Source organism: Hipposideros armiger, unplaced genomic scaffold (assembly GCF_001890085.2).
Source record: "Hipposideros armiger isolate ML-2016 unplaced genomic scaffold, ASM189008v1 scaffold_18, whole genome shotgun sequence".
NCBI lineage: Eukaryota > Metazoa > Chordata > Mammalia > Chiroptera > Hipposideridae > Hipposideros > Hipposideros armiger.
In genome coordinates, this window is record NW_017731368.1 from 3,981,423 (window position 1) to 4,000,382 (window position 18,960).

Sequence of the window (18,960 nt, forward strand, 5' to 3'; positions counted from 1 at the left end):
TCCCAGTTTCTCTCTCTCTTCCTTCTAGAATTTTAGATAAACATATATTCCGCTTTATTGCCCTATATATTTTACTTATGTATCTTAAGTTTTTCCATATTTTTGTCTCTTTATCTCTCTGTGCAATGTTCCAGAAAGTGTCTTCTGACATATCTTTGAGTTCATTGACTCTCTCCTCAGTTGTTTCTCATCCACTTTTAAACCCATCCATTGAGTTTAAATTTTCAATTATTGCATTTTTCATTTCTAGAAGCTCCATTTAGTGCTTATTATAATAGTCTATATCATTTTTCATTCCATGTTCTTTACTTTTGATTTCATGCTTTATCAATCAGTAATGGATTGAGGAGTACAGAAATCTCCATCGTGATGGCCAATATGTCAGTTTCTTCTGGTAGTTCTATCAATTTTTGCTTCCTATCTTTTGAAGCTATTTTATTAGTTGTATTCAACTTTGAGAATAGTTTATATTTCTAGTGATATATGTCTTTCCTGTCATTAATGACACTTTTTAGTTTAAAGCCTGTTTTGTCTGGTGTAATACAGCTCTCTTTTGCTTACTTTGGATAACATTTTCCTTGTATATCCTTTTCATCATTTTATTGTAATTTTTTCTTGTTTTACTGTTTGGTATGTCTCTGGTAAATGGCATGTAACTGTGAATTTTTTATTCCAGTCTTATAATCTCTGTATTTTACCTGGTCCATTTAATCCATTTATATTTACTGTAATTATTGATATATTGGACTTATTTCCCTTATCTTAGTTTTTGCTTTTCTATAATTTCTGAATTTTTAATGACTATTTCCCCCTATTTTGTTTTCATGAGACTATGCAATATTAAGCAACTAGAGCTCTCAGGCTGCTGTGGAAGTATTGATACACATATATGAATTGATACAGCCACTTTAGGGATCATCTAGTAAAGTTGAAAATACACACACACTATGTTTCAGCAATCCCAACCATAGAAATGCTTGCACATGTGTACCAGGATACACGTACCAGCATGTCCCTCGCAGCTTTCTTCATAATAGCCAGAACCCATAAATAATCCCAATGTCCATCATTCGTAAAATGGATAAATGATCTGTGGTTATAACCACATAGGGAATACAATAGAGTCGCAAAAAAAAAATCAACTATAGCTACACATACCAACTTGGATGAAACTGAAAACAAAAACAATGTGAGGCAAAAAATGTCCAATGCCACTACATTTTCCCATAATATAAGTTCAAGCACAGATAAAACTAAAGGGTAGTGTTTAGGGATTCATGTTTTGGTGGTAAAACCATACAGTAAAGCAAGGATGGGACTGTCAGCATGGAGGTTATTTCTACACGGAGAAGGCTGAATTCTGAAAAGCAGGGTAGGTTGAAGAGGAGTTCGGGGTGCTAGCAATCCCTTTTTTGGCCTGGAAGAGATGATAATTTTTTTTTTTTAGCTGAGCCATCCTGCTACCTGTTGGCAGCTCAGCGGCAGCTCAGCTCGGGCCGGACTCGAACCGCTGTTGCTCAGAGCTCAAACTCTTGAGCGAGCTCTTAACCAACTAAGCCACTCGGCCGGCCCGAGATGATAATTTTTGAATGGTAGATTTTTGAGGGTTCAATTTTTTGTACATATTTTTTATAATATATATAAAATATATGTATATACATATTTTGTATTATATTTTACTATGAAAAGTAAGAAAGGAATATAGTTAATGTCTTTTTTTCTACTCATTAACATCATTTCCCAAATTTCCCCATAAACTAACAATATTGATATCCTCCGGTCAAGTCATCTAGTCTTTACTTTAAAATACACTTAGAGTCAGCCTGGGTATGTGGGGTCACAGTGGAAGCTGGAGGCACACACAGTCCTGTGGTTGGAGCGGGGCTTAGCAAGGAAGAGGGGCCCTCCATCACAACAGAAGGAAAAGAGAAAAGATGGCCCATGTTTCCAGGTACACATTCATTATCCTTCAGGTCTAGGTGCCAATTTACTCCCTTACAAGAGGTAAAGGAATGAATGGTGTGACAAACCATGGAGGCAGAGAATGTGGTACACACACACACACACACACACACACACGCACGCACACACGCACGCACACACGCACACACGCACACACATCAGCAATGCCAGGAGAGCAGGGATGGCAGTGGGAGAGCTGCCAGAGCCCCAGAAGGGAGTGGGCCATGCCCAGGGAGGCTGGCAGGGAGCGTGAACTGCAGGGGGCACCCAGCCTGGAGAGGGTGCCCTTCGGCTGTCCATGGGCTTCTCGGGACCTTTGTTAAACCATCAGTGGGGTGAGGGGGATGGAAAGGGAGGCCTGAGGCACACGGAAAAGGGCTGGAACCCTGGCCCAGGGCCACAAGACCTCAAGCAGAGATGGATCAAAGGCGTGAGCAGCAGCAAGGCCCTGCTGAGGTCTCATGACCTGTGTTTGCAGCAGATCCAAACACGGCTCTGTGAGATTTTTTCAGGGAGCCCAGAAGTCCTCAGATTTGGGTGGCACAAGGCTGAGAGACAGCGTACGGACTGGGGGCAAACGTGGGTGGGAAAGAAATATGTGGAACTGGCCAACCATGAGGTCCAGGCCAGAGAGAGGCACTGAGGAAACGGGGAGGGTGGGAGACAGGGCCCCGCGGGGCAGAGCAGGTTCCCGGTCCCAGGAGACTGGAGACAGTGGGTTAGGGACTGGGGTCCAGAAGAGAGTACAGGCATTCCCCACCTTGCAGCTGAGGTGGCTTCAAGGATCCACCTACAGAGCTTCTGGCCTCCCTGCACGAGGTGAGGTGACTGTCCAGCATCCTGAGAGGAGGAGCAGAGAGAAGGAAGCGCCCATCTTTCATCTTCCGGGGGCGAAGGGGGACCATTTGGACATTGCTTTGTCCCAAGCAGCTGCCCACAGTCCAGGCTCAGAAGAGGGAAAGCCCCAGGACAGGAATTACCACTGACTCCCTCCCCCACCCCCACCCAAGTCAGGACTGTCCAGGGGAGCTTCCTGTAACCATGGAAATGTTCCATATCTGCACCGTCCAGCCCTGAAGCCACTCGCCACATGCGGCTGCCGTGCTCTTGCAATGTGGCTAGTGTGACTGAGGAAACGAATTATTTCATTTTCTTTCATTTTAATTAATTTACAGTTAAGTAGTCACATGTGGCCAGTGGCTGCCATATTAGACAGCACAAGCCCAGGTCCTCCTAACAGGATGGGGTTGGCAGTGGGGTTCTGGTACGGTTTTGGAAACTTAACTCTTTTGTAAAAAAAAAAAAATTTCACACAAACACAATATATAAAGACATCACGACGGGGCTACTCTGCTTGGGTTACCATCAGCCTTGGGATTCTAGGGCTCTGTTTGTGGGCAAGGCCTGTGGTGCCCAATGTGGTTACACACACCACATGAGGTGGCATCATAGACATTTTAAAACTTTAATATTTATCAACTTAACATGCATTAGAAAAACACTAGCTTTGCATGTATGGTAGTGATATACAGTTTCATGTTCAAATGTATTTAAGTGGAAAAGAGGATTAATTTAAAGGAAAATAATAAATAATAGTCCATGTGGTTCACACACATAGCAAAAATGGTGGTTCAAATAAATGGCATTCGTGGCTAGAGTGTGGGACGCATTGAGGGGCCTCATTGGGGCTGTGGGGCTGAGGACCAGCAGCAGCTGCCTGCCCTGGCAGCTTGTGGAAAACTCAGAATCGCGGGCCCCATCCTGGACCTACTGAAGCAGGTCCTGCATGTTAACAAGCCCCCAGGGGATCTGTGGGCACACCTACGCTTCAGGAGCAGCACTCAAAGGGGCCCTGCAGTTCGAGACTCCAGGGCTTGGAGGTCAGACGCTTCACATGCAGCCAAGAGAATCCCAGGTGTCAGGAGAAAGTGATGAGATATTCCTGCCTCCTCAATACCCGCCCCCCCCACACACACACACATACATGAACACACACATACAACATATACACATGCACACACATGCAAACACTCAGCCCTGAGGCAGGGGCTTTCCAGGCTCTTGGGAGGCCCCTCCTCTTCGGTACCTGAGCTGGGCCAGTCCCCCACAGCAGCCCCAGCATGTCCTCTGTAGAATCTCCTTCCTGGGGTTCTGCTCCCCTGTTTGCACTCGGTGTGTCTCTGTGCTCCTAGAGGGAGAGTGAGCAGGTACCTTGGGCAGCACGGAGGGAGGACAGTCTCGTCCAGAGGTTTGCCTGGAGTCCCCAGCCCAGCAGGCTCCTGGCGCACAGTAGGTGGGCAATAAAAACTTGAATGTCTGAAGAAACGTTCGGAAACGCAGAGTCTCAGGGCTGTCGATGCTGTGGAAAATAAGGATGGATTTATACCTAAGTGCTAAGATTCCACAGCAGGCTTTTCATTTATCACCTACCTTTTATTGAGACTGAACCATGAGCCAGGCACTAAGGAGAAATGGATGAGTAAGACACGCGGCCAGCCATAGACCAGAGGGGACTATCTGCACTCTTTGTGAAAAGGCAACACTCAAAGCTTTAGAAGCCAGATATGCACCCGAGGCAGGGGAGCAATCTATTCTGGCTGGGGATAGGGTGCTGGGGCTTCTTTACAAGGGGTCAGGAAGAATCGACAGGCTTTTCCCGGGTCCGGAAGGTTTCAAGAAAGTGTTCCTGGCTGAGGGAACTGCATTTTCCCTCATATAAAAGTGCACAGCATTTTCCGGAAGATGAAAAGTCTACATTCTCCTGGAACCTAGATGAGCAAGGGTCAAATTCCTCTGGGTCCAATTAAAAAAGAAAAAATTCCTCAGGGCTTTACCGACTAGGCTGAGGAGTTTGGACTTTATCTTGTGGGGATTTGGGAGCCGCTGATGAGGGTTAAGTCTCAGCGGGACCACTAGGGGGAGCACTGTATTGAAAGCTGCCGTGGCCCTAATGAGTGGGGTTAGAATCTGGAATCCTGGCACCGGGCCATCAGCACACTCACGCAACTATCTCCACCCTCTCCCGGAAATCAGATAACTCCTGCCATCCTTGGGGAGTTGTGTCCTGATTGACATGTGGCACAGTGAGATGGGACAGGCTGGTGCCCAGGAAGATTTCTTCAATACTGGCAGTGGAGGGCCCCAGGGAGACACGCAGGAGCGGCTGGGATAAGCTGGAAACGCTGTCCCCGTGGGCACCAGACCTCTGAGACCTGAACTCGCTCCCCTTCCCCTGCCACACAGAGGTTGCTTTCCAGCCCCAAGCTCCTGTGGAGTGCTGAACCGAGCCCCCACAGGCTGGTGAGCGCCAGTTGTGAAATGATTGTTAAACACGGCCATTATTAAACATTAAGTTATATGAACTAACAAATGATCTAAAACAAGAGGTGCTAAATACTCCGCACCCACCACTTCCTAATTATTTACTACACTGTTATCTATGCTCTTGAGGTTACCTATGCCCATTGCATATCTATGGTGGAAATTCAATATAATGACGTGCTACTGCACGTCTCTCCCCAACTCCATGTCCAAGGACACCACGTTGGTAGCCTGGAATTGGCCATAGTGGGGAATATTTACAGTATAGAAATTGGCAAACGCTGCAAATTTGAGCTTTTGCAGCAGAGAGCCGGTTGTTAAATACTTGCCAGCCCACCACTACTCTCCACCGCCTGCTTTGCCGGGTCCCTGAGGAAGCACACACGCCCTTCCCAGGCCTGCTCTTTCTACTTTTTGCAGCCACAGCAGCACAATTGTCAGATTAGAGCTATCAGATGGGTTTCAGGAAGGCACGGCGAGCCCTGAGCAGCTGCCCCTGAAGACTTAGGGGACGTCTCTCAGTGCTGCCCACGGCCCCCACCAAGTTCAGGCCATGAGATGGAGGTCTGATGCCTCCTGGGGGTAGGGAACCGAATAGGGGCCTTACCTATGGCAAACCAACAAAGTGCAAGCAGCCTCCTCCTCCAGGTGACAGACCACTAAGCGAGGCATCTCTCTGAGGTGCCCAGTTCCTGTAGGAAAAACTCATTTGTGAGAATGACCAGGGACCCTCCAGGGAAAACTCATTTGTGCAAACGAAAAGGTGCCAAGCAGATGGCTAGAGGCACCTCCGTCTCAACTTATCCAACAGTGTTACAAAAGCAGCACTAACTACCGAGACAGGCTCTGCCACAAATTTAAACTCTCAGGAATAGCTTCATGACCTTGGAGTTGATAAGGGAGAAATTTCTCAAACAGGACATTACAAAAAAAAAAAACCAAAAAAAAAAAAAAACTAAAGGAGAACACTAAAGGAAAATATTGGTAAGTTGGACTTTGTTAAAATTAAGAACATCTGTTCATCAGAAGACACCACTGACAGATTAAAAAGGCAACTCACAGGCTGAGAGAAGAAATGTGTAATACATGAAACTGAGTATAGAAAGAACTATGTAAGTCAGTAGAAAAAGACATGCCAATTAAAAACGGGCAAAAGGCTCAAACAGACCCTTCATGCAAGAGGACATCCAAATGACCCAATTAGCCTAGGGAAAGATATGCAGCCTTATTAGTATCAGGGATGTTAAAATTAAAAGCCACAGTGAACCGCCACTGTTCACCCACAAGACTGGATACAACTTTAAAAACAGAATGACAAGTGTCAGTAATGATGCAGAGCAACCGAAACTCGTGGGAGTGTGAACTGGTACAAGCTCTCTAGAAAGAGTTGGGCAATATCCTCTAAAGCTGAACATACACACACCCTATGACCCAGGAGTTCCCTGCTGTGAGTGTATGTATCCACCCAGCAACAGGTACTGAAATGCTCATTACTGCTTCATTCATAAGAGCCCCAAACTGGATACAACACAAACGTCCATCGGTCACAGACTAGAGTGTAGTCACGCCACGGAATACTATGCAGCAGTGAAAAAGAACAGCCTACAACTGCGCCCCAGGGCATGAATGAACCCCACAAATGAAGCCAGGCATGAAAGAGCACATACTGTATAAGTCCATTTACGTAAAGCTCAGAGCAGCTGAAACTAACCTATGGCAATGAAAACCAGGATGGTGGGTTCCTAATTTAGGAAGAAGACAAAGGGTAGGGGGAAAACTCTAGAATCTAAAGTTTAAAAATCAAAATAGTTTCTCCTGGGCCAGCCGAGTGGCGTGTTGGTTAAGTGTTGACTTGGGACACCAGCTCTGAGCAGCAGGGCCCGGGTTCAGATCCTACATGAAGGCCAGTGACGCTGTGCCCGCTACAGCTAAGATGGTGAATGGCAGCTCGACCTGGAGCTGGGCTGCTGTGAGTAGCTGGCGTCGGTGGGGCTGGCCACAGCTGGTGTGAGCTTTTATGAGCTACCGTGAGCTGCCGGAAGCGGCCGTCCAATGGCCAGTGAGTGACTGCTTCACCTGGGAAGAGCGCAATGATAATACCAACATGGGCCAGTGAAGCCATGTCCTCCACAACTAGACTGAAGAACAAAAGGACAGCAACTTGTCTGTTCCCCTTCCCCAATTCCCCAATAAAATCTTAAAGAAAAATAAAATAGTTTCTCCTGCTGGATTGTGGACTCTTTCTGCTTTGCCTTTTGAAAGTAAAAAGGTCAAGGTCAGGCAGTATGTTTCAGGAGCTTCCACCTTCCTCACCGCACCTCCCTTTTTCCTCTGCCACCAGCCAAGCAGGAACTTCGGGGAAAGCCCAACTAGGGACTGTCCCAGAGTGGTGATTTCCTTTTGGCTTCAAGTAAGAGTTGAAGCAACACCACAAGCAACTCGACTTTGTTTCTTTTAAAATTTATTTATCTACTTACCAAGCATTTTCTTAGCTCTTACTATGTACCAGGCACTGGTCAAATATTAACTTAGTTTGTTACCCATGCATTCATTCAGTCTATTGGGGACTTAAAATAATGGCATCTTTACTGAGCACGTACTATGTGCCACATAGTACATAGTAAGCTATTAATTAATTCTCAAGAGTCCTTGGGAGGGGGGAAATGTTTGTTCCCATTACAGATGAGGAAACAGGTCACACAGTTAAGTCAGTGTAAGAGGCTGAGATTCAAGCCACATCCTGCATTACTCCAAAGCACCAGGCTTAGCCTGTCTAGTGACCAACTTGAACCAAGTTACCTTGCAAGACTGGTAGAAATATGAGGTTTCTTAGACCCCAACCTGAGCCTAATGAATCAGAATCTCCCCCACAGCAATTATTCAAAACCCGATTCCTGGCCTCCCCCGGGGAATTACAGAGCCAGACTTCCCTGCCCTGCACACAGTAGGCACACAGGGCCCGTCTGCTGAGTGGATGACTGAAACAGGGCTGCCTGAATCATTCTTCTTCCACATGGGGAAGGGCGTCCTTGGCTTCCTTCCTGTCTCTGAGCATATGTCATGTGTCCTCCTCTGGGAAGCCCTCCCTGACCAACCCGGTCCACCCCTGGAGCTGCCAACCCCTTTGCTTTGCCTTACTTGCTTTTCATGCGCCTTACATTTGGACTACGATGAACCATATGAAATTGCCCGTTCCGTGGGTCAAAAAATAGCTGAAAATGGGGCATTTTATCCAGTCCAATTCTAAAGTGTGTCCCTCTACCACAAGGTCAGCTCCAGGAAGGTTGAGGGTGTTTGTGGTGTTTACAGCCCTGTCTCCAGACAAAGCCTGGCACACAGTAGGCACTCAATCAATAATGGGTTGAGGGAGCCCGGCCACTCCAAGGAGCGCCACAGCTCGCCGACACCCAGGCCCCGACGTGGTGCTGGAAGGACCCTGGCGCCGCCCTGCACCCCACAATCTCGGGCGCCTTCCGGCCCGCGGCTGCCAGGTGGGGTGGGGCTCGCCGCCGTCATCCATTTACCAGCCTCGCCCCTCCGACAGGCGCGCCGTTAATGAGATTAGCAATTAAAAAGCGGGCGAGCGGCCGCGGCGGAGGCGCGGGGCCACCCCCAGGCCGAGCCGGGGCGGGACGGCGCGCGCCTGGCGGCGGGGCACCCACACAGCGCAGCCGGCGCCCCCGCGGGACGCGAGCGCGCGAGCTCCGGGGCCATGGAGAAAGCGCGGCCGCTGTGGGCCAACCCGCTGCAGTTCGTGTTCGCCTGCATCTCGTACGCCGTGGGCCTGGGCAACGTGTGGCGCTTCCCCTACCTGTGCCAGATGTACGGTGGAGGTGAGTGCGGGCGCCCGGGCGCGCGGCCCCGGCTCCCGCCCCGCGTCTGCGCCTGTCGCCGGCGCTCTCCGTGCAGAATGCCATTCAGTCCCAGCGCGCCTGGGGTGCGCGCTGGGATACACCCCGTATTCCAGACCAATCAACCGAGGCTCAGAGAGCGTCAGTGATGGCCCAAAGTTACAGAGCCGGGAACCGGACCCAGGGCATCACAGGCCACAGCCGGAGCGCTTATCCCAAGCCGCCCTCCGGAGCCCTCTGCAACCCCCAACCCCGTTTCAGGGGCGCCCCAGCCTCCCACCACGCCCTCGTTGGCAGGCGGCCCCTCTAAGAAGCGCTGGGGACACTATTTTCCTACCCTCGGGGAGGAGAAGTGGCAATGGTCTGACGTCTAGCAAGTAAGCCTTACGCTTTTGTCACAGTTGAGCAGGAAAGTGTCTTGTTCAACAGAAACTCGTTATACTACTTTCGGATCAGAAACTTATATTCCTGGCAGCACGATTTGAAACTCAGGATAGAAGGATCTTAGCTATTTCTTTAGACTTTTTATAGAAAGATTGGTTTGGGTTTAGACCACAGAAGGCAGGAAGGCAAATCATTCTATTTCTGCTTTTTTTTTTTTTTAACAAATTTTCCCTCTGAAGCATCACAGCACGCTCACTAGATAGACAGAAACGCATACTACATTCCCTTAACATTCAGAGGACTGGGGACACCTGTGACATACCAAAGAGTCCCCAGAAGGCCAAGTGCCGTTTTGGAAGGCAGTGTGGCAATAGGGATTGAAGTCTCGGCATTGAAAGAAATATTTTTCTCAGTTGTTCCATTTCCAGAATTCTACTTACAGGAAATAATGAGAGGTCTGACAGGAGGTAGACGACAGAAGGACGCTCTCCGTCTTTTAATCAGAGCAAAACATTGGAAACTTCCTAAGCCCTCAACTAAAGGGGATTGGTTCATAAATAGGGAGCATCCTTGCTCTGGTGTTCTGCGCAGCCATTCAGATGGTGTTTTCAAAAAGTATTTTCTCATTTCATACATTAAACGGAGGGAGGGGAAGTCAGTGTCGACATGCTGTATAAAATGGGTGATCTCAATTATGTCTTAAAATATGCAGAGACAAGACAATATACCACAGTGTTAGCAATAGTTACCTCTGGGTGATTTTTGTTTACCTTGTATAATAGTTTGTGTGGGGGGGGAGGGGAGTGTGTGTGTGTGTGTGTGTGTGTGTGTGTGTGAGAGAGAGAGAGAGAGAGAGCGAGAGAGCGAGAGCGAGAGAAAGAGAGAAAGTGAGAGAGAGAGAGAGAGAGAGAGAGCAAGAGCGAGAGCAAGAGAGAGAGGGAGAGGGAGAGAGAGAGATAAAGAAGGGTGTCTAAATGTCTTCTACTCGTACATGAATGGTATACATGTTTTTTTCACCGTAAAGAGCAATGAAAGATGTTAGACCAAAGTATTTACAAAATTTGACCCATTTAAGAAGACTAAGACCTAAAACACTGCTCCCCTTCCCCTTACCCCCACTAGTTAAAAAAAAAAAAAGACAAAAAGGTTAATCCACAGGTTTGTTTGTTTTTTTTAAATAATGAATTCCTAATTCTGAGGGTTTGGTTTTTTTTTATGTTAAGGGCACAAATACATCATAATTATGTGAAGGGCGTGTGTTGCCATATGCTCTAACAGTTTCATAACTTTTTTGGAATAACTGTCAGGATGAGATTTCCTTGTCATTCTGTGCTCAGCACACCTACTGGTGATACATTCGTTCTTTCCCAAACATCGGGCCAGGTGAGCCTTGCTGTGATGTGACTATTTCCTTCCTTGTTTCTAACAACACCATCACCTGAGTAGTCCACAGGTGGGCACAGGTAAGGCGGAGAAGTACAGTAAATATAGTTGCTGGGGAAACCGTGAGACCTTCAGGATCCAGGAAAAGGAAAGAAGAAATTTTCTGCCTGATACAGAGTATACTTAGGCTGATTGGTGGTCAGACAGATGGATGGATGAGGGTTGACAAGTGAATGGATACTGGGGAGATGATGGATGGTTGGATGGATGGATGGATGGATGGATGGGAGGTAGATGGATATTGGTTGGGTAGATGGCTCCGTCTCAGGCATAAAGTGTCTACAGAATAATGACCAAGCCGTTCGTTTATCCTGGCACAGTGAGGACTTGGCCAACTAACACCTGGCCCTATTTCTGCCTCATTTCCTACCATTCATCGTCTTCCAGCAGCCCCTCCCCCCACCAAAACACAGACACAACTATTCTGAACAAGTCTTTGTCAGTGAGCACTTGCTCTCTGCCTGCACACTTTGCACAGGTAGAATGTCATTTGGTGGATCTCACTTTTTTTATTTCCTCCCCTGGGAAGCTGCTGTTAGCCTGGAGCACTCACTCCTTCTCCTCCCTCAAGGCTCCCCCAAGGCTACTACTGTTCCTCGGTTGCTCTCCCTGACTGTCCCCGCTGCCTGTCAGGCCAAGCCAGAGCGCCTGGTCGGGACGGCACCTTTTCCAGAGTTTCTCTGTCCCACGAGCCCCACCTCGGTGACTTGGCAGGGTCAGAGGAGGCGCTGATAAATATTTGTTGGATGAATGAGCCAGGTCTGTTCTGAAAAGTCGCAGGGTACCTGAGAGGGGGAAAGCCTGTGGTTTTCTTGAGCTTTTCACCACCAGTCGTATCGCCTATTAATAAGTGATTAATGTTCCTCCAAACCCAGGGAGTTTACAGATCCACTTTTTACCTAAAGCTAAAGGGTAAACCAACCACATCACAAAAGGCTCCATAACTGTTTATGGGCGTGTAACTTCCTTCTAAACAGAGCTGTGATCCTCCCACTCCCCCAGCCAACAAAGAGCTTGTTGATAAACTGCAGAGCCACGCTCTGCCAAAATACTTCCCAGAATAAAACGGATTAGATGCTTGTGCTCCTTTCCACGAGGCTCTGCTGGTGATCAGGGAGGCTTGTTTCTTTCCCGCTCTCGTGCCAGGCCCCGCACAAGGAATGTTAATTCTGCAGATTACATGCCAGGTACCAACCACCTCTGTCCAGCATGCTGGTGCGAGGCAGGGGGCGGGAAAAGGCAGCCAAAGAAACTGCACAAAATTTCTTCTTGAAAAAGTCATCAGGTCTTGGCTATCACGTCAAAGTCCAAGTCGTTCAGGAAGAAGTCAGGACACAAATATGCTATGTAGGAACTAACATGTAGAAATTAAATGTGCCAGCCACTGAGTTGTATAGAAGCACATACTCAAATCATGAAAGAAACATGGAGAAATGAGAACATTTGTGTGGCTGGTGGAAATATGGATTTTTTCCTCCTAAGTTTTCTGTAGGTGATATTGAAACCATAAAGAAGGGAATATCAAAGGACCCCTGACTATGCTGTAGGACAGTGACACTAAGGCCTCAAAGCCCCTTCTGCTCCTCTCTGGTGCTTCGGATCTTGGTAAACTGCTGGGCCCCACCTCCAGCGATTCTGATTCAGGTATCTGGGGGAGGGCAGGAGTCTGCATTTCTGACAAGCTCCTAAGTGATGTCCATCAAAGCTGCTGGTCCATGGACCACGTGTAGGAGGAAGCCCCCCTCCCGGGCCACCAGCTGCTAGGAACCAGGTGGCGGGGTGCTGGTAAGTGTTGAACAACTGGCTTTTGGTGGAGACACAGGACCTAATTTGTAGCATTTGCTGATTACTGTGGTGTAAATACTCCCACCACGGCCCATTTCAGACTAGCGAAGTCATGTCCCAGGGTGTGGGCTTGGGAAGAGATGTGCACAGCTAGCTCTTGTGAGCTACTGTGAGCGAGCCCCAGCACACCACTAGAGCCCTAGCCCTTCAGGCCAGCACCCAGCCTGGGACTGAGCTTTGTAGAGGACAAAGGTATATAAGTGGATGGAGAAGTGGAGTTTGGAAGCCTGAGTAAACCTTCCCCTGACAGTGGCTGACTGAGTTGTCTCTTTGTGGGTCTCAGAGAGATAGAGCAAGATGCGAGGACTTGCAGAGATGAAGTTCATACAGGAGAAATTTCTCTTCTAGTGAGATTCTTGAGTGTAGCAAACAGATAAGGTGCTAGCAGTGATCATTAGGAAAATAAGTAGCATCATGCTGTAGAATAACGTATTTGTGTGTGTTTGGGGGGTTATCAATGTAATACATCTTCATGGTAGGAAATAAATACAAATTAAACAGTACAACAAAGAAATAAAATACAAAATCACCCCAAATTCCAGCACCCAGGGATCATGATTGTTAACACATTTTTTGGCTTTAAAAAATTAGAACCATCTTTTATATGTAATTAGTGTCTTGCTTTTTTTTTTACTTAACCTATTATCAGTTCCAAGGTCATTTACTATTACTTGAAAATATGAACTTAGCTCTATAATATTCCCTTTACAGATATAACTTATTTACTCATTCTTTTATGTGGAACTTTAAGTCATTTACAGTTTTACACTATTATAACCCAAATGATTATTATCTTTGAGTGGAAGAATTTGCTCCATTTATATTTAGTGTCATGTCATGTTTGCTGTTATTTTTCATGATGTTTGCATTGCCTTGCTGTTTCTTGTAGTTGTTGTTGTTGGGTTTTATTTTGATCTTTTACAATATGAAGTGTATTTCCTTTGCTTTTTTCCCCTCAAATGATTTTGAAGGTACAAATCCTATTTTTAGTCTGCTAGTAGTTAATTTAAATTTTTAAATAAAAATGTACTTATTTGATCTAGAGCAATCTAGAGATAAATACACAGAAACATAAATATGGATGTACAGGTATTTATAGGTATTGTATAGATAGATAGATAGATCCAGGTATGTATATGGTCACAGAGATAGCAGTTTGTCATAAGTTGATGAGGTGCTCAAGCCCTAAATGAACTATGAATACCCTTATAAAAAAGAAATGTCAGTATTTAGAACAGACTTAAATATGGGTTTTTTTAAAATTATAAGTAATTTTGAAATAAATTAATTTGAGTAATATTAACTAAGTAATAAACAGTTAGTGATGTATAAATGAAAAATTTTATCCACTGGCAGAATTAAGTGACGTAACGAAATGTCTTCGTCTTGCCTAGACTTGTGGTGTACAGAAACACTCCATTTGTCCGAAATAATTCTGTTGAAGGAACAGTCTATTTCAGGAACATAAAAAAAAAAAATCTAGAAAAGAGAGCTTGGCACATTTTCAAAAGTGAAATGGGGATAGTATTGCTTACTTTCCTGGAACAGGGTAAGGATTAAATGAGACCATGTAAATTCCCTGGCACAGGATGGCTGTTCAAGGTTAGCTCACTTCCTCAGTCCAGCAGAAAGCCTTATTTTTAAGGATGCGACTATGCCAATGATGAAATGACTGTAGGAGGACCAAGAGCAATTACAAGGAGTTATTGATTTGTAGAAGAAGGATGAATGAAGCAGGGCCATAGTTCAACATAAAAATAATTTTTTCTTTAGCAAGAAGACATTTGTGAAAATAGCACACCTGTATGTTCGTAGGAGTTCATTTCTAAATTGGATTATAATACTGCTTTAGATTTTTAAATATTCCAGTCAATTTTTTAAATGCGTATATATAATTTTTTAAAGTAGCCACCTATATATTTATTTAGACCTACACAATTTGTATTTTTGCAAATATTGTAAATAGGATCATTTGTTTCATTCAGTAAACTAATATGTTATTGTTGCTGTATAAATAAAAATGGTTAATGTAGGTTCATTTTCTATCCTGTGACTATAATAATCATACTTTTATTATTGTTCATTCCAGTTATGTTCCAGCCAGTTCCCTAAATGTGTGACATAATTTATTCTCCTACTTTTCAAAAGTTAAAATTATTATTACACTTTTTTGCCTTAAGGTATTGGCTAGAATTTCCAGAACAATGTTGAAAACAGCAGTGAGAAGAGGCATCTTAAATTGTTCTTTAACATTAAAACTGTAAAAAATTCACTACTGAAATAATTTTTATCACATTAATGATGTATGTTTCAATCCAGGTTTACCAACTATTTCTATTTTGAAAGCTTTTCGATTTAATCAAATGGATTTTTATGGTCAATTTACATGGTCATCATTTTTGGGTTTTTTATTGTATCTATTGCTATACTAGATCAATAATTTTCATACTTAACTGTTAAATTGTTAAATTCTGGAGCAGAACCTAGTCGTTTTTATTATAGCTTAGTAAAGTCATGGATTTATGAATAAAATTTTACATTTAATTTAATTTATTGAAGTAAAAAATGTTTTATTAATGTTATTTTTATTTTTAGAGGATCTTTGCATCCATCTTTTAATTAGTCAGATTTTGCTAGATAAAGCTGAGGTAACAGACCACTCCAACATGTCCTTGGCATACACAACAAAGAATTTTATTTTTCCTCACTCCCCCACAAACTACAAAACAAAAACATAAAAAAAACAAAAAACTCTATAGATGTTATTCTGTTCTGTGAAGATTTTTCAGATTTTTAGTTTTGCAAAGGAGAATTCTGCAGCCAGATTTATTTTTTATTAGTTCTTGGGTATCCTATATAAGATAGTCTGTAAGTTTATATGATATTATATGAAAATTTTAGGTAGGGCAGGGAAAAAAAATTTTTACCTTAAAAATTTGTGAGCTCTATGTCTAGGTGTTAATCAGGGCTACATGGCTTTCACCTAGGACTAGTGAGCCCTGTCAGTGACATATCTGGGAAATGTCTCATAGGCTCTGTTACTGTGTTACTCGTATGTCCCAGCTGCTGTGTATATGTGGTGTCCTCTTCTCCTTCGTTCTTATTACAGATAGAAAATTCTCAGGTTTGCTATCCATGCCGCATTTCTTCTCTTCTAATTTCACTTCTTTATACCCTTTTCCTCTGGGCTGCAGGATAATTTCTCAAGGTTACATGTACATACATTTTCACTTTGCCTCCATTGGCTTTACATTAACCTTCGCATTGTTTTTGTCTCCATTTAATTATTTTCCTTCTTGAATTGCCCTATCTTCATCATTGCCTGATGCTAGTGTATAAACACAGTGTCCTCTGAACTCTTAGAGATCATGTACTAGACACGTTCTACAAATTCCTTCTGTTTCTTGCAGCAAATCTGTTTCAGAGGAAGGCATTTGCTCTGCTACCTCAGACCGCTCCTTTTATTTTGATCTACAGCGATTGTAGGTCTAACGCCTTCTTTCTGAGGGAGGTGCGGGCCGATATAGACGTGCCCAATGTGCGTCTTACCCAAGAAGGACACCAAGCAGACAACTAAATTGCCACATAATTTCACGTGGGCAACTGCTCTGAAGGAAAATCCAGCAGGGTAAGAAGTCAGAAGGGTGCCCTGGCATGGGAGCTGTCTTCATTAAGGCTGACCAGGCAGGCCACTCTGAGGACGTTGGGTGTGGCGGAGATTGGAAAGAAGGAAGAAAGCAGTCCAGGCAGAGAACAGCAAGGGCAAGCGTGCAGAGGCTGGACCAGCGGGAAGGGTCATGTGACTGTGATGGAGTGAGGAAGGCGAGCAGCTCGGCGATTCAGACAGGAGCCCTGTTCCTGGAGCCTCAGAGGCCACGGAGGGCATGTGATGTCCTTCTAGGTGTAAGGAGAAGCCAAAGAGGGTTTTGACCAGGTGGGAGGGTAGAAGGTGAGGGAGGCAGAGGGTGACATGACCTGAGAGTAAATTGTTGGGGGACAGCTGTAGGGTGGACACAGCTGACCAGCACAGAGGAGACTGTGGTCAAGAGGTAATGGCGGGTGCTGGGGAGGTGGTGATGAGTAAGAATTAACCAGGCTAAGAGCTGGCTTTACACCCTCTGAAAAAATCCGTGAGTCTAAACATCCCACTCACCCAGGGCAATGCAGGCTGCACATGGGGCTGGATGGGTGCCTCTGCCATCTATTTCTGCATGACAGAGCACTTGAAAGCCTAAGGATTTAGAATGATGGAATTAGAAAATCGTCTGGCAACCAACATAGTAATAATTGTTTCGGGCAAGAATCATCAATGGATGTGAAAACTAGTGGGCAAAGGTCCGAGGAGAGATGGGATGGTGACCCTGTTTCAAACTATCCCCGTCCAAGATCGTTAATCATTTCAAAGGGGGAGATCGGAGCTTTCAGAGGAGAAGCCTTGCAGATGCCACCTTAACCAAATTAGCGAAGTTAACATGGCCGAGAAGGGCGCAGATCAACAATCATGTGCCTCTGATCGCTTCAGTGTCCCTGCCAAGACCCAAAATGAGGGACATTCCACAAAATAACTGGCTCGTACTCTCCCGCGTGTCAAGGTCATGAAAGACAAGGAAAGAGTGAGTGGCTGTCCCCGATTAAGGGAGACTGACAAGGCATGGCAGAGGTGACATGCATGGTTGTGAGCTGGATCTGAGACCAGAAAAAAGGACGTCGGTGGGATAATTGGTAAAATTCCAGTAACGTTTGTAGATAAAATAATAATAGTCCCGTATCAGGGTTAATTGGTTGATTTTGCTCATTGCACTGGAATTATGTGAGAGAATGTCCGTGTTTTCAGGAAATACACACAAAAGCATTGAGAAGCAAAAAAAAAGGTAGTGGCTGAAACAACAATTATTGATCGTTATTCTCACGGTTCTGTGGGTGGGTTGCACATTTCTGTACTGGTTTCATCGGGCCTGGCTCATGTGGCGACATTCAGTGGCAGGTTGGCCGGACTGGAAGGCCCATCGTAGGTTGGCAGTTGGTGCTGAGCTGGTAGGGCCCTTGGTTCCCCTCCACGTGGCCCCTCTGTCCCAGGCAGCCTGGACCGGCTTCTGTACAGGGTGGTCTCCGGGCCGCCTTCCAAGAGATGAAGGCAAAGTTGCACGGTGTCCTGAGGCCTGGGCTCTGGAACCAGCCTGGCATCCTTTTCCCTCATCTTATTACACAAAGCAAGTCCAAGGCCAGCCCAGATTCACAGGTGAGGAAATGGACTCCACCTTTCACGGGAGCAGCTGCGAGAATGTGGCTGTGCTTAATCTCCCACGGTACACCCCATCAAGATACATGGGAGCAAACAAACCCTTTTTCAGGCCTCTGTCTATCTGCCTCTGTCTGATGCCAGGGTCTCCTCATGGAGAGCCCGTGTCAGAATTTTTACTTAAAAGGAGCCTGGGGAACAGTCCTGTTGGAAGAGGGTGGTTGGTTAGTGCACTCGTTTTCAAAACTGATCGCAAAACAAATTTTTTGTTTATTGCGATACATTTACATGCAGAAAAATTCACTTTTTTGGTGTCCAGTTCTTTGAGTGCTGACAAATGCATGCAGTTGTATTAACCTCACCACAATCATGCCTTTTGTGGCCAATCCCTCCCTACTCCCAGCCCCCGGCAACCACAGGTCTGTTTTCTGTCCGTATAGTGTTGCCTTCTCCAGACGGTCATATAAGTGGAGGCCCCCAGTGTGTAGCCTTTTGATTCTGGCATCTTTCACTTAGTGTATTGCTTTTGAGATTCTCTCATGTTGTTGGGAGTATCAGTAGTTTGTTTCTTCTTATGGCTGAGCGGTTTTCCATTGGGTGGATGTACCAGCATTAATTATCCCTTCACCCATTGAAGGATAGGTTGTTCCCAGTTTTTGACAACTGTGCATAGAGCTGCTATCAACATCCGTGTATAGGTTTTTTTGTGTGAATATAAGTATTCATCTCTCGAGGGTAAATACCTAGGGCTACACTTGATGGGTCATAGAGTAAGTGTATGCTTAAGCTCTTAAGAAGCTGCCAGACTGCTTTCCAGGGAGGCTGCACCATTTTACATTTCCACCAGCGATGGACAGGGGTTCTCCAAATCTTTGTCAGCACTTGCTATTGTCGGCATTTCTTTTTTTTTTTTTT

At 45.4% G+C, this 18,960-nt stretch overlaps 1 protein-coding gene across 1 annotated transcript in view; it reads left to right on the top strand.

The window, feature by feature from the left end:
* Positions 1-8,872: 8,872 nt before the first annotated feature.
* The window catches only part of SLC6A20 (solute carrier family 6 member 20), a 35,952-nt gene continuing 25,864 nt past the window's right edge, over positions 8,873-18,960 (top strand). Inside the window, exon 1 of the mRNA XM_019632959.1 lies at positions 8,873-9,116. Within this exon, the coding sequence (XP_019488504.1) occupies positions 8,996-9,116 (121 nt within the window). The 5' untranslated portion in view covers positions 8,873-8,995. The remainder of the gene's footprint in view (positions 9,117-18,960) is intronic.